Here is a 15,335-nt window from a genome sequence, read left to right as displayed (position 1 = left end):
CCAACCCAGATCTTATTCATGAAATCATATACATTGCTTTCAGGAAAACATACATTTATTTTAATGATATTATCAATTTAAAACTGGAAATAAAGCTGCACCTTGCTCTAGGTGTAGCTTAATTTCCAGTTTGCTTTAAGTTTGCATAGACTTTGCCTTTTTTATGCAGTGCATTGCTCACTGTGTTCTTCCTGATACATATACACATACAACCATGTCCAACACATGAGAAGATATTTATTATGTGCATTGGCCAGTTAAAATATATTATAACTTCCTTTACTTATATGAAGTAAAGGAAATCATAACTTCCTGGCACCTTATAAACTCCGCTTGTCAAGAAGATTCACCTAAAACAGCTCTGTCTCAGTACGTCCTCTCTGTCATAGTCTGGCTTGTGTTCAGCTAATGTTCAACCTCAATCTTTTCCTGGTATTGTCTGCATTTCCCATGAGCTCACAGACCATCTTCCCCCACTGCCAGAAACAAAACTGCTAAATGCTGGGCCATTCAAACAGATAGAAACATGGAAAATAATAAACCTTTAAGATTGTATTTACATATATGGAAAATAGGCCAGTCAACAGACAGCTATCCTCCTTCATTGGAAAAAAATCTCAACACAAAGTAACATACAAAAAATAACAGCTAAGATACTTTTCTAAACACAAACATATATTTCTTACCTTAAAATTATCTAACTGCTGCTTGATGGTATCTACTTCTGTGCCAACAACACCATGTAGAGCACTGCTGCCCTCCGCTGTCATAATCTGGTGGTTCAGCGCCTTTAGTTTCATGTTGAATTCCTCCACACGGCTTAACGTTGCCACTAATTGTCCCTGGCGATTTTTACCTCGTTCAGCCAGTTTAGAACATTGTTTATTTAAAGTCCCAAGTTCTCTCATAAGTACTATAAGGTCAGGGCCACCTTCCTTCTCCAGCATGTCTCTACATTTATATTCTGAGGACTCAATACTTAATTTGAGGCTTTGAAGTGTCTCCAGAAATGTTTGTATTACTTCTGCCTGTGACTTAAGACTATCCATGTCCCGTCCCACAGGCCCCATATTGTCTAATTCATCATCCAGATCTGCTAGTTCTGAGAACATCTCTCGAACATGAGAGTGGAACTGACCAATTCCCTGCAATTTTGATTCCATATTTGCACAGCATTCATTAACATCCTGTTTTACCATCTCAAAATTATGCTGGACTTGCTGTGCCTCGTAAACAAGATGGGAAACATCAGAGCCTTGTGGAGCATCTGCCATCAGACCTTGAATAAGATTTTTCAGGTATAAGATTTGGGGTTCCAAACCAAGAAGCATGTCCTGCTGGGATCTCATGTTTTCAAGATTTTTACTACTACAAGCTTGAGGGCCAAGTGCCGTAAAGATCTCCAACAGATGCCTGGCGCCTTCCAGTTTCTTATTAATGTTATTAAAACTGTCCTTCAGCTCTTTAAGTCTTAATGACATTTCTTCAATTGACCCAGACTTGTTGTGTAACTCTTCTGTGATGGTATCCATTCTCTGGTTGATTTTGGCTCTATCTTCCAGAATGTCTCTGTCATCTACTTCAGCTGTCTCAATCAGAAGGTCAGCTGCTCTATTCATCATTTCAAAAAGAGAACGTTTTTTGTCTATATCAATCTGAAGAACCTTTGCTCTAAGAAGCTGTGCTTCAAGTTGTACAGGGTCAAGTGTTATTTCCATCTCTTTCATGTGTATCTCACAGTCTTCTAGCCAAGGCACCAGATCTTCCACGTGCCGAACATACTTCTGAGCTTTTTGCAAACAGTCCTTTAATTTTCCATGTCTTTCTGATGATTGCTTGCCTAGTTCATTCCAATTCCCTTTTAAATTCACTAGCTGATTTTGGAGAGTGGTCTTTTCTTCTCCAGCCTGAGCATTGATAAGCAGAGACTCGCCTTCTGTGACAATCATTTCATAGGAACCACTGTATTGGTTGATGCTCTTTTGGAATTCTTCTTGCTCCTGTAACAGAGTTTGCAACTTCTCCAGCTTGGCAGACACTGGAGGGCTATTGATATGTTGCATCTGTTTTTCATCCAACCAACTCCGTAGTTCATCAAACATCTGCTGGAACTGCTGAGAACTAGATAGAGCTGTCTGAAGACGATTTACTCGATCCGCTGCAAGAGTTCATAACGTCAAGATGCAATAACATAACTAGTTACATTTATAAGTATATTTTAAAAGATTAGGTGGGCATATATACAGATGTGTATTTATGCTCCAAGTAAAGCAACAATTAAATATTCAGTGTTCAAAACTTAAAAATACAAAAAACTGTGTATCTAAAACATAAATATATATCTATAGCAGGAAGTTTTAATTTTTTTTACACTTCTATATGCATAAAATGTAATATATCAATTCTATTATCTGTAATCAAAGAAAATTATTGGAGCAGTTACTAACCTGCCAAATCCTCCATTCCTTTGAGTGGAAGAGCAACAGTATCAAGACGCTTTTGAAGTTCATCTTTAAGGTATGGTTCCATGACAAGTGCAGATAACTCATTGCACAGTTCCTGAGCATCTATAACTTCCTTGGTAAGTTGTTCGAGTTCAGATCGGATTCCACTAGTTTCCTGCAGCTGTTGCTTTACTGCATCAGGTTGAGTGCTAACAGACGGTTGGGTCGCCAAGTTTTTGCCAACTTGCTTTATTTTGTCTGTTAAGCTTTGCAGAACCTCTTTATATTGACTACTTTTGATGGTTGTCTGATCTATTTGGTCAGCCCTGGAATTCAAACGACCAGTTAATTCAATCCATCTTCCACTTATGTTGTGGAATTCTTCCTCGACTTGACTGGTGGATGGAGACTCCTCTCCAGGGCCTGTCAGGATCCCATAGGCTGCAAGTTTCAGTTCTTCATACTGAGTTTTTCGTGCTTCAAATTCTTTTAACATAAACTGAAACAAACAATGGATTGAATGACATTTGAAAATATGCATTTTGAAGACATACAGAGCATATAAATCAATAAATAATATTACGCCTTTTCTTACTGTACCATATTCTTCTAAGAAGCTGTCAAACGCAGATAGGAATCCATAACCCTTAATGTGGCCACACACACTACAATTATGATCTTTCCGATGACCATTGACCATATGAAAGATGTTTCGTCAACTCAACTAATGTTAAGAGCTGAAACGTCAGATATGCAGGTAAAAACGATTCAGCATTAATGTTAAGATGTTCGGGCACCTTCAAAGATCAAGATCTGTTGTACGATAATATTTATGTGTGTATGGTCACCTTTATAACTTATTTTCCCCCTTGACATGATGACTGTTTCAACCCCAGATGGAGAAGACTAAGTGACTGATGGGTTATCCAGGGGTCTGATAGGGGCCCTGCCAATTTGTAGAAAAGATCATTTTGAGGTGGTGGCCCCAAAAAACATTTTGCAGTAGCACCCGTTAACTTGTTGTTTTACTACACCCGAGACAGAAGTACAGCATTAGTAAATGTATTTTGCAAAAATGTTAATAATTTTTTCAAAATAAATCAATGGTAGAAAAGAGGTCTGAGGGTTGCAGTCTCAATCATTTCCTGAAAGACCACTATAAAATATTTTCAATTGCAGACTCATTTTAAACTTAAAACTATTCTTTGTTGTGTCCAGTCTACATGGCAAACAAAACTGTCATAAAGGCTACGTGAATTTCCCTGAATAATGAACTTACTGCCATCTACATTCCATTTGATTAACACTGGAACAGTGCCATGTAACAGTGAGCTTGGTGAACATCTTACCTGAACTTGCTGCTTTTGAGCATTTAGCATATTTGGATCAACAGAGAGAGGACCCAAAACACTCATCATTAACTCCTTCTCTTTCAGCCATGGAGAAAGCTGGGAGCCTGCTACTTGGAAAGTTGCTAGTTGGTTGGCTGACTCCTCCAGTTTGTGCTGGCGCTCTGCTGTGACTTCATTGACTCTGCCCCACTGCTGATCTATTTAGAGAAGACATTAATAAACATATTTAGATAAAGAACTAAACTACAGCCAGGAATCAACAGTCTGGTTTGTTTGGCAAAATGTCAAAATTGAAATTCTAAATTTTAAGACAGTAAAAGATTAAATACAAATTTAATAATTAATACATGACTCTGTCATGGGAATACATGTTTTTTTCCAAACTGATCAGTTAATAGCACTGGTCCAGCAGAATTCTGCACTTAAATTTGTTTTTTGAAAGAGCAAACAGATTTTTTAATATGGTACTTTTAGAATATTTTTTTGAATGGGATATGGATCTATACATGTTAGTTTTCCAGGTGCTCTCAGCCATGTGACGATTCCTCTGATAAACCTCAGTCACTCTTTAATGCTGCACCGCAAGTTGGAGCAATCAATAGAACAATGGGAATATAATAAAATAAAAGCTTCCTGACACATGCATTGCTAAAAATGCTCCTATGCCCCACCTAGTGGTAGATATGAGAATACCACTCAATAGTAATACACCCAACCCGACTCCTCCAGTTACATTGAGTAGTGAAGCTTATCTGAAAGCAGTGTAATTTAGAAATAAATCGACACCATAAAAATCATGACAGAATCCCTTATTACACAAGTCCTATATTTATTATTGTGTTGTTGGTGTATACTGCTACTTTAAGCAACAGAGAGCAAAGTATGTGAGGTAACCCTCTAACCCCTTGAAAACTCTTACTAAGATTTTCCAGCATGGTCTTCCAGTTTTCTGCCTCGGGAGAGTTTGGATGCCTTTTCAGCAAATCTCTCAGTGTAGCCTTTAAACTTTCTACTTTTTCAGTGCTCTGCTCAAGTTCAGAAAGGAACTCCTGAGAGAAAGAGAGGAGAAAAAAAACAAGATTGCGATAACCAGTTGAGATCATACCAAAAAACAAAAGGCATTTATAGCGAAGAAACAGGCAGCTAGATCTTGAATGAAACAAGCTGATTAAAAAAACCTTTATTCAATAACATATTTGTCAAATGGGAAATATAGGATCCAGAGCATGTTTGTACCATCACATTAAGCATTTAATAAAACAGTCCTAATCAGGATGATGGCAGCACTTGTTTTTTTTTTTTTTAACATTGCAAAAAAAAAAATAGCCATCCCCCAGCTTGTGAGCAGTGCACACAGCTATCCTGTTTTTAAGTTTACTTGTTACATGCCATTATCAAGTTTTGCTGCCACATTGTGCAATGATCTCACTAGGCAGACACATTTTCCTCCTTTTTCATCTGTACATAATGAAAGAATACATATATATGTCCTGGTTAAAGCATGTCATCTATTTCACTCCTCCCCATGTAAATGGAGCAAAGATTGTGGGTCATGACCTGGGCAAATAATGACATCCCCTTTCCATGTATTGACCATGTCCATCTTGAGGCTGTCACTACAACTTCAAGCATCACACTTGTTAGTATAAAGCGATGATGGAGGAGAAAGGATCTTTATTAAGGTAATTTTTAATTATATAACCGTACCTTAAAAGGCAAAGGAATATTATAAAGCAAGTTTCAAACTTCACAGTATGTTCTATTTAAAGGACCAAGAAAGTTTCTTATGTAATGCTACATATTTTGTAAGGCACTGCACAATAATTCAGGCTGTGCTAGTATTCCACTGAAATCTTCAGTGATACTGTAATGACAACTTTGGGGTACTTCAATGTATGGTCTATGCTCGAATACATTTTGAAATGTAAATGTCAATTTTCATATTTAAGCTTATATAAAGAATAGTGATGAGCAAAATTTTTCGCCAGGTTTCAATGCAAAAAAGACGGCCATAGACTCCAATGGGTCGGCCGTCAGAAAAAAAATTGTCTCTCATATATATTCAGTGCATTTGCTGAATTTTTTGCTGTTTCTCAAATTTTCGGTGAAGCGAAACGGGTCAGATTCAGCCATCATTAAAAAGTCATAAGCACAGTTTTCTTTCCACAAAACAGCTAAAAGTAATAGATAACTTTTTTCTTGCAGAAGAAATGTAATGCTATAAGTCCATTTATCTTATTCTTGAAATTAAATGACCAGTAACATCTGAACCCTATGTAATTTTATATTCAGTCAACATTTCTTTAAATGCCTTGGATCAAGAAAGAATTACTTTACTGAATTCACATACTTTTACGCTGGCCTTATAAATATATATGATCAAAAACAAATTTGTAACAATGGCTGAGACTGACAGGGTAGACATGTGTGTGTATTCAACATAACATTCTGCAGTTGGAAAATATAAAAGCAAACACACTAGAACAGAAACAAGGGCACTGCCTGCAGAGAACATATTTATATGAAATCATGGAAGGGAATAACCAGTATATGACCACAAATGAATATTTCATGTTTTACTTTTAAGGTCTTTAGAAAGAATCCAGTCAAAAGATTTAAGTTAGTTTAAGTCAGGTGCCATGCAGCACCTGAAAGGTATTTCTCTCTCTATACATAGTTAGTCCACATTCTTCCTTTCTATGTAAATGCTACCTACATTTTTTTTTCTAAAATAAATTCTTACTTTATAACTCCTAAAATAGAACTATCATCACTACAAAAAGGATTAAGTACTCCTTTGCATGTAAGGTTTACCAACCTTGTTCTGCTTTGCTTGTTCTTTCACCATTTCAGATTTCGTTGGAGACATATTGACAGCAGCCATTGTTTTCTCTTTAGATTCCAACCATTTCAGCATATGATTAGTTTCTTGTTTGATTTTATCAAAATTTTCCAACATTGTAGATAGCTGCTCCTCTTGTTTGTGCAAAAGCAGTCCTAAATTTTCATATTTCTGACTGGTCTCAGAGACATCACACTTTATGCCTGTGAGATCTGATAAAGAAAAAGTTATTTATTTGCAAGATTTTGGTTAGTTATGATTCATTCCACCCTAATTTAGAGTGTGGTTAGAAAAACAATAAAGCACAAATACACTCACCTTGGCAAGTATGGTATCCATTTACATTTCCTAAAGAGCTCCCTGTGGCCATCAGCACAGAACCTGAAGGACAAGGAGGCAAAGCAGGAGCATCACAACCACAGTATGTTAAAGACAAGAAGGAAAATAATTATCAGGACAACTCAGTTGGATAAATAGCTGTCAGTTTTATCTTCATCTAATAGCCGACGACTACCGTATTTACTGCTTTGTTTTTACACATTTTTTTCTTCCAGGTGTATAAAGTTGTGTCTTACTTATTACGTCTATAAATTATGTTGCATACATTCTATAACTTGTATCCTATAAACAGAAAAAAAATCTAGAAAACACATCCCTATATAAACATTCCATGCCAGTAACCTGCATTAAAAACCTGCAGCACTTTGTCTGAATGAGGGAGGGGGTAAATATTTTTCTTACCCCCTATCTGTTTCAGGTTCTGTTGCATGCCAAGAAATTATATTAACTCTATGCATTTATACCGTTAAATAAAACCAGCCTTAACCATGTTCACTGAGGTAAAGCACATTTGAATCAAGACACAAAAAGGAACCCAATAAACGATTACCAACCCACAGCTAAGGAGTCAGTGGATATTCATTTTAAACTTGAAGCCACATAAGATATAGATGTAATTATATTTTTAAACTTTGATTCAATTCTACTGCTTAAAAAGGCAGGTAAACACTATAATTAATATACACTATAACTCTATAATTAAAGCATTCAATATGGCTTAAAGGCATAATGTCATGATTTTTATGATGTAGATTCTAAATTACACTGTTTAAACTGCAAATAATTCACTCTACAATATAAAATTTAATTCCTGAACCAGCAAGTGTATTTTTTAATATTGGTGTGTAGGCAGCCATCTCAGGTGATTTTGCCTGGGCGCGTGTTTTCATAAAGAGACAGCACTTTAGAACTGCTTTCTGGCAGGCTGATGTTTCTCCTACTCAATGTAACTGAATGTGTCCCAATGGGAACTGGGTTTTACTATTGAGTGCTGTTCTTAGATCTACCGGGCAGCTGTTATCTTGTAATAGGTAACTGCTATCTTGTTACCTTCCCATTGGTCTGTTGTTAGGCTGCTGGGGGGGGGAGGAGGGGTGATATCACTTGCAGCTTGCAGTACAGCAGTAAAGTGTGACTGAAGTTTATCAGAGCACATGATTGGGGGGACTGGGGGCAGCTGGGAATCTGACAATATGTCTAGCCCCATGTCAGATTTCAAAATGAAATATAAAAAAATCTGTTTGCTCTTTTGAGGAACAGATTTCAGTGCAGAGTTCTGCTGGAGCAGCACTATTAACTGATGTGTTTTGGGGAAAAAAATTTTTTCCCATGACAGTATCCCTTTAAGCAAGAGTATTAAAAGTGGGTGAAAGGAAAAACATCAAAAAGAAGGCGAGAGGGTGTCAGGTTTACAAGAAAATAGGTACTGCAAGAATTAATATTCTGCCTCCTGGAAAGTGCAAACGAGAAACTAAGAGAGGTAAAATTACCCCCAACTATTACCCCCTACGCCTACTACTGAAACAAATTCTTACCTCCTCTGCGCTGACCCTCAGATGCTGTAATTTCCATAATGCGGCACTCGAGCTCTGAACCCTTCTGTGCTATCTCTGCCATTTTGGGGCTTTTCATTTTCCACTCACTCAGGAGGTCCTGGGGAAAAAAATCATCAAACATCTAATGATGTCTGGAAGACAGACACACAAAAACCCAAACACTGTGTATTTTCAATATGACCAATAGTGAAAAAAACATTTATATGATGTAATTTTATTTTTGAGGTATATTCATTTTAAAACACTGGTACTGAAAATATATATGTAATATTTGATTTTCACAAGAACAAAAATATTTTCTAGAATGGCCTAGTCAAAACCATTATTTTAATCCAGATGAGGCAGTATTTTAATATAGAGGTGCAGAAACCTCATCCAGCTAATCTAAAAAACCAAGACTATTCTCCCTGGAAAAATTGGTCAAAAGTTAAAATTAATATTAAACTACTGTTTTAATGTAGAACATTAAAATAACATATTTAATGAATAACATGACCATTTTCCCCATAAGGCTCAAGGTACAATTGTTATAGGATATTTTAGGAGTTTAGATCTTGCCCAATACCTTAACTTGCTGTAACCTTGACTGCATTTCACATGTTTTAAGAGAGTCTTCTGCTGAAGGGACACTATCTTCTTTTTCCTTCAGCCATTTTCTCATTACCACAATCAGCTTCTGGAATTGTTCCAAAGCTTCCTGACAGGACAAAGTTTCACTTTCCCTGTGAAAAAAAAATAATTTTTAAATAAAAATGCATTTAAAATGAATGTTAAACATTGCTTCTTGCTTCTGACAGTACCTCTTCAATGCTGCCCCCCGGAGCTCTGCAAAATCTTTCTTTAAAGTTTCAAGCTTCTGTAAGTGCCCAGCTACATCTGTAAGGATAGGGCTTGTACTCAGTTCATTGGCCAGCTGTTCTACCATAACAAAATGTTCTTCTTGCTGTTTTATTTCTGCATTTAGCTCCTACCAAAAAAAAAAACAGAATGATGATATTTACAAAGACAAGGTATATACGTGTGCACGTATACAGACAGTAAGAACACTTTTGCTGGAGTGAACAAATGAATTTACTCACTTAGGTTAGCTAGGACATTGAAATGGAAAAGTTGTCAGTCCAACTCAATGCCACATTTGCAGGTTTACCAAAAATATCCACATTTTATATAATACATACAGTATGTATATGTGCAACATATTTTAGACATAGTAGTAAGCCTGAACATCCTTATCACTACTATGGCCATTTGATAACCTACCAAACACCTACGAAAATGTAAATATGCTCTGCTTCCAGTGCTGGCCAAAAATATCAATCATTTATATTTTCTGAATTTTTACTATAAGCAAGCACTATTATCCCAGCCTGCTTTCCCTCGTTCACATTACCAAACAAAAACAAAATGCATTTATAACCTTATGCTGCCTCTAGATGCACTCTTCCTAATTAGAAATACAACCAGCCCTGCTTCTATACAAAGCAGAGCATAATTAAATTTAAGGGGGGCTAATTAAATGTGTTCTCATATACCAAATCCTACACCAAACCCTAAAAAATCTCCTTGCATCTGCACACACACCACCAATAGGATGCCAATGCACATGTCTCCAGAATTTTATGTCTTACATAAAACAAGACTTTTAAAATTATAATACTGTGCTACTTCTATAAAGTCAAACCCTGATGAATGCTACACCAGCGAAAAACACCCAACACCACAGGCTCTGTTTCTTATCTACTAGACACAAATGTGCACCCTTCTGTTGATGTTCTATCTGCATTAATGTCCCCCCACAGACCAACTGTTCTACAATCATACAACCACATTAAAACACCCAACATCAATATAAACTAAAAAGCATAATAATGCATCCGTAATACAGGTTTGATGTGATACTGTACTATGACGTTTTTGCGGCATTAAGATGAAACATGTATAATTTAACTATGCTGTGAACCATGTTTTGTGTTGTTTTGTTTTTGTTAATCCTCTGTATCCCCCTCCCTTGAAAATAAAAAATAAAACCTTTAAAAACAAAACATATGAATGTGTGTACGCCCCCATGTCACTTACTACAAACCTATAAAGTTATTTAATAACTGTTTGACAACAGATTTTCGCACAGATACTTCACCATTGAGATAACCACATCTCAAGTTGTGAAGTCCCTCAATTTTCACAATTCATCCCAAATGCTTCTCAAAATATCATACACAGAAGTCTGAGTCCATAGGAAGGAAGGGGCCGTAAAAATACCAGGGAGTGCCACAACGAACTTATATGGCTCCATATACAGCCCTGCTCTAATGCTATCATCAAACACTGATCCATTCTGTATGAAATGCCCTCTTGCGTACAACAAATCAACTGAATTCTTCTTTCTTAACACCTCCAAAATGCTCATTACACCTACACATATTTGAGAAGATGCTTTCTATAACCGCATACCTTAAATAAAAATAAGAACAATAACTTCTCAAAATGTACCATATAATCCTTTTAAATGGAATACTTTCAATTCCATTCCTGCTTTCACTCATTATCATGTCCAAAATCCTGAAGTGTCATTTCTTTCCGCTTATAATAAGAATTACTATAGAATTACATTTTACACATGCACAAGCAATAAACTAGATTAACGGTTGTTGTGATAGTGGTTTTGTTTGGTTTTTGTACTGGAATGTGAAGTATTAAAAAGAAGTGAAGTTAAAAATAGCTAGTAAATGCAAACCTTGATTTGTTCAGAAAACTGGGTGATATCCCTCTCTGGTTGGTTTGCAGAGGCCAGGAGATGAGACCTGGTTACTGTAAATTCATGCAGCTCATTTGACAACTGCTCATATTTTTCCACTTTTGGCAGTATCTCTTTCAAAGAATTCTCTTGCAATCTCTGTTGCATGAAGACCTCGTTGAACCGTGAAGTGACTTCAGAGAGTTTGCTGTGAAGAGCAGAGGCAGCAGCACTGTCAGCTGTCTCCATGAATTTCTCAACCATCTCTCCTGTGGCATCCATACTTCCCCTTCTACTGGAGATATCCTGTTTCAGTTTCTAGAACAGGGAATAGGATGTTCACAATCAACTGTTACTTTAGATTCATGGGGTAAAAACTTTATATAATATATATAGCAAAGCTATAGTTCAAATATTATTTATTTAAATCACACTATAAAATGTTAGACTGTATTTCACCTAAATGTTAGACTGCATTTCAGTCTAATTTAATACAACAGTTGTTCACCTTTGAGTTAATTTTAGTAAGATGTAGATATTCTGAGGAAATTTGCAATTGGTTTTCATTTTTTTAATTTGTGATTTTTGAGTTATTTAGCTTTTTATTCAGAAGCTCTCGAGTTTGCAATTTCAGCAATCTGGTTGCTAGGGTCCATATATTTACCTAGCAACCATGCACTGATATGAATAGGAGACTGGAGTATGAACAGGAGAGGCCTGAATAGAAAGAGGAGTAATAAAAAGTAGCAATAACAATACATCTGTAGCATTACAGAGCATTGTTTCTTTAGATGGGGTCAGCAAACCTCATTTGAAAGCTGGAAAAAGTCAGAAGAAAAAGACAAATAATTAAAAAATAATTTATGAAGACTAAATTAAAAGTTGCTTAGAATTTGCCATTTTAGAACATACTAAAAGTTAACTGAAAGGTGAACCACCCCTTTAAGTAAGAGAGTCTCTCACCATGCTCGTAGCAAGAGCTTCCTCTACCAACATAGAGGACATCTGTGTGTGTTTTTGCTTTGCCAAAGTCTTTTCCATTTCCTCCAACCACTGCAAAAGGTTTTCTATGGCATCCTGTACATTCTGGGACTGTGCAACTGTCTTTTGTAGTAAATCAGAGTGGGAAGACATTTGATTTGAGAGATTCTGAAAACGACGATCTATGGAATCTGTAAAATAAAAAAAAAAAACACTATTATTACCCAGTTCTTTATCACTCAGCAAACCCTCTAAACACATAACATTGAAGTAAAAATGCACTGCTCACCAGCCATATCTTGCATGCTTCTGCAATCAGGTGAAGGATCATCTTGTATTTCTATCAGCATCCGCAGAGCTTTATGTACTTTTTCTACCTGAACTTGGTGTTCAGCAAGGTTTGACTGCATGCTCTTTGGGAATAAAATTAATAACAGTAAAGCTGGGAGCAGCTACATGCCTTCTCAATTATCATGCAAAGTGAAGCCTTCTGAATCCAGACTGCATTTACTTGTCTCATGCCATACACACAACACTGCCTAGATACCAAAAGAAGAGTTTTGATTCTCCCATAAGGCATCATGGGCGGAGACATGCAAATCACTCCTTTATGTCCCTTTGGCCAACTATGCATCCAGAACTGCTGGTTTATAGCACAGATACTGTCTAATAGTTCAGAACCATATAGCCAAACTTGCAGATGGTCTGTTTCAATCTTATTAGATCTCATCAGTGCAAGATATTGGAACATGGCTTCTGAGGGGTAGGACTTGGAGAGTAGTGAAATGGGAAACTGAATCTGGTTAGGGTGAGAAGGGGTAAAACGAGCCAAAAAGCCCTTTACTAGCAATTTACATGCAAAGCGAAGCCATCTGAAATCAGAAGGTATTTACTTGTCTCATGCCATACACACAGCACTGCCTAGATACCAAAATAAGAGTTTTGATTCTCCCATAAGGCATCATGGGAGGAGACATGCAAACCACTCCTTTATGTCCCTTTGGCCAATTATGCATCCAGAACCGCTGATTTATAGCACAGAAAACAAGATCGAAACAGGCTGTCTGCAAGTTTGGATATATGGCTCTGAACCATTAGGCTGTTGTATCTGTGCTATAAACCAGCGGTTCTAGATGCATAGTTGGCCAAAGGGACATAAAGGAGTGATTTGCATGTCTCCGCCCATGATGCCTTATGGGAGACTCAAAACTCTTATTTTGGTATCTAGGCAGTGCTGTGTGTATAGCATAAGTCAAGTAAATACCTTCTGATTTCAGAAGAATTCACTTTGCATGTAAATTGCTAGTGAAGGGCTTTTTGGCTCCTTTTAGCCCTTCTCACCCTAACCAGGTTCGGTCTTTTTGGATAATGTTATGACTTTTGGCATACATTGGAAGCGGTGTGCCATCCTACGGTTATATATATATATATATATACATATACATATATATATACATATACATATATATATACATATACATATATATATACATATACATATATATATACATATACATATATATATACATATATATATATATATACATATATACATATATATATATATACATATATATATATATACATATATATATATATACATATATATATATATACATATATATATATATACATATATATATATATACATATATATATACATATATATATATATATATATATATATATATATATATATATATATACAGTGGTGTGAAAAACTATTTGCCCCCATCCTGATTTCTTATTCTTTTGCATGTTTGTCACACAAAATGTTTCTGATCATCAAACACATTTAAACTATTAGTCAAAGATAACACAAGTATACACAAAATGCATTTTTTAAATGAGGGTTTTTATTATTTAGGGAGAAAAGAAATCCAAACCTGTGTGAAAAAGTAATTGCCCCCTGAACCTAATAACTGGTTGGGCCCCCCTTAGCAGCAATAACTGCAATCAAGCATTTGCGATAACTTGCAACGAGTCTTTTACAGCGCTCTGGAGGAATTTTGGCCCACTCATCTTTGCAGAATTGTTGTAATTCAGCTTTATTTGAGGGTTTTCTAGCATGAACCGCCTTTTTAAGGTCATGCCACAACATCTCAATAGGATTCAGGTCAGGACTTTGACTAGGCCACTCCAAAGTCTTCATTTTGTTTTTCTTCAGCCATTCAGAGGTGGATTTGCTGGTGTGTTTTGGGTCATTGTCCTGCTGCAGCACCCAAGATCGCTTCAGCTTGAGTTGACGAACAGATGGCCGGACATTCTCCTTCAGGATTTTTTGGTAGACAGTAGAATTCATGGTTCCATCTATCACAGCAAGTCTTCCAGGTCCTGAAGCAGCAAAACAACCCCAGACCATCACACTACCACCACCATATTTTACTGTTGGTATGATGTTCTTTTTCTGAAATGCTGTGTTACTTTTACGCCAGATGTAACGGGACGCGCACCTTCCAAAAAGTTCAACTTTTGTCTCGTCGGTCCACAAGGTATTTTCCCAAAAGTCTTGGCAATCATTGAGATGTTTTTTAGCAAAATTGAGACGAGCCTTAATGTTCTTTTTGCTTAAAAGTGGTTTGCGCCTTGGAAATCTGCCATGCAGGCCGTTTTTGCCCAGTCTCTTTCTTATGGTGGAGTCGTGAACACTGACCTTAATTGAGGCAAGTGAGGCCTGCAGTTCTTTAGATGTTGTCCTGGGGTCTTTTGTGGCCTCTCGGATGAGTTGTCTCTGCGCTCTTGGGGTAATTTTGTTTGGCCGGCCACTCCTCGGAAGGTTCACCACTGTTCCATGTTTTTGCCATTTGTGGATAATGGCTCTCACTGTGGTTCGCTGGAGTCCCAAAGCTTTAGAAATGGCTTTATAACCTTTGAAATTGAACTCAGGTGTGATAAACCACAGTTAAGTTATTTTTTAACAAGGGGGGCAATCACTTTTTCACACAGGCCCATGTAGATTTGGAGTTTTTTTTCTCCCTTAATAACGTAAACCTTCATTTAAAAACTGCATTTTGTGTTCAATTATGTTATCTTTGACTAATAGTTAACGGTTTTTGATGAGCAGAAACATTTAAGTGTGACAAACAT

General features: G+C 36.6%; 1 protein-coding gene across 22 annotated transcripts in view; it reads right to left on the bottom strand.

Annotated features, from left to right (window-relative positions):
- Positions 1-15,335, bottom strand: part of macf1.S (microtubule actin crosslinking factor 1 S homeolog) — a 162,286-nt gene that overhangs the window by 69,442 nt on the left and 77,509 nt on the right. For all 22 annotated transcript variants that reach the window (XM_018241763.2, XM_041584060.1, XM_041584058.1 and 19 more), the window contains 12 exons: positions 12,538-12,661; positions 12,231-12,439; positions 11,268-11,585; positions 9,334-9,500; positions 9,099-9,255; positions 8,513-8,630; positions 6,957-7,019; positions 6,615-6,850; positions 4,716-4,845; positions 3,794-3,993; positions 2,448-2,943; positions 687-2,158 (listed from right to left, as the gene is read on the bottom strand). In XM_018241763.2, coding sequence (XP_018097252.2) covers positions 687-2,158; positions 2,448-2,943; positions 3,794-3,993; positions 4,716-4,845; positions 6,615-6,850; positions 6,957-7,019; positions 8,513-8,630; positions 9,099-9,255; positions 9,334-9,500; positions 11,268-11,585; positions 12,231-12,439; positions 12,538-12,661 — 3,690 coding nt within the window. The remainder of the gene's footprint in view (positions 1-686; positions 2,159-2,447; positions 2,944-3,793; positions 3,994-4,715; positions 4,846-6,614; positions 6,851-6,956; positions 7,020-8,512; positions 8,631-9,098; positions 9,256-9,333; positions 9,501-11,267; positions 11,586-12,230; positions 12,440-12,537; positions 12,662-15,335) is intronic.

This window comes from Xenopus laevis, chromosome 2S, assembly GCF_017654675.1.
Source record: "Xenopus laevis strain J_2021 chromosome 2S, Xenopus_laevis_v10.1, whole genome shotgun sequence".
NCBI classification, from domain to species: Eukaryota; Metazoa; Chordata; class Amphibia; order Anura; family Pipidae; genus Xenopus; species Xenopus laevis.
This window is presented reverse-complemented; position numbering and strand designations above follow the sequence as displayed.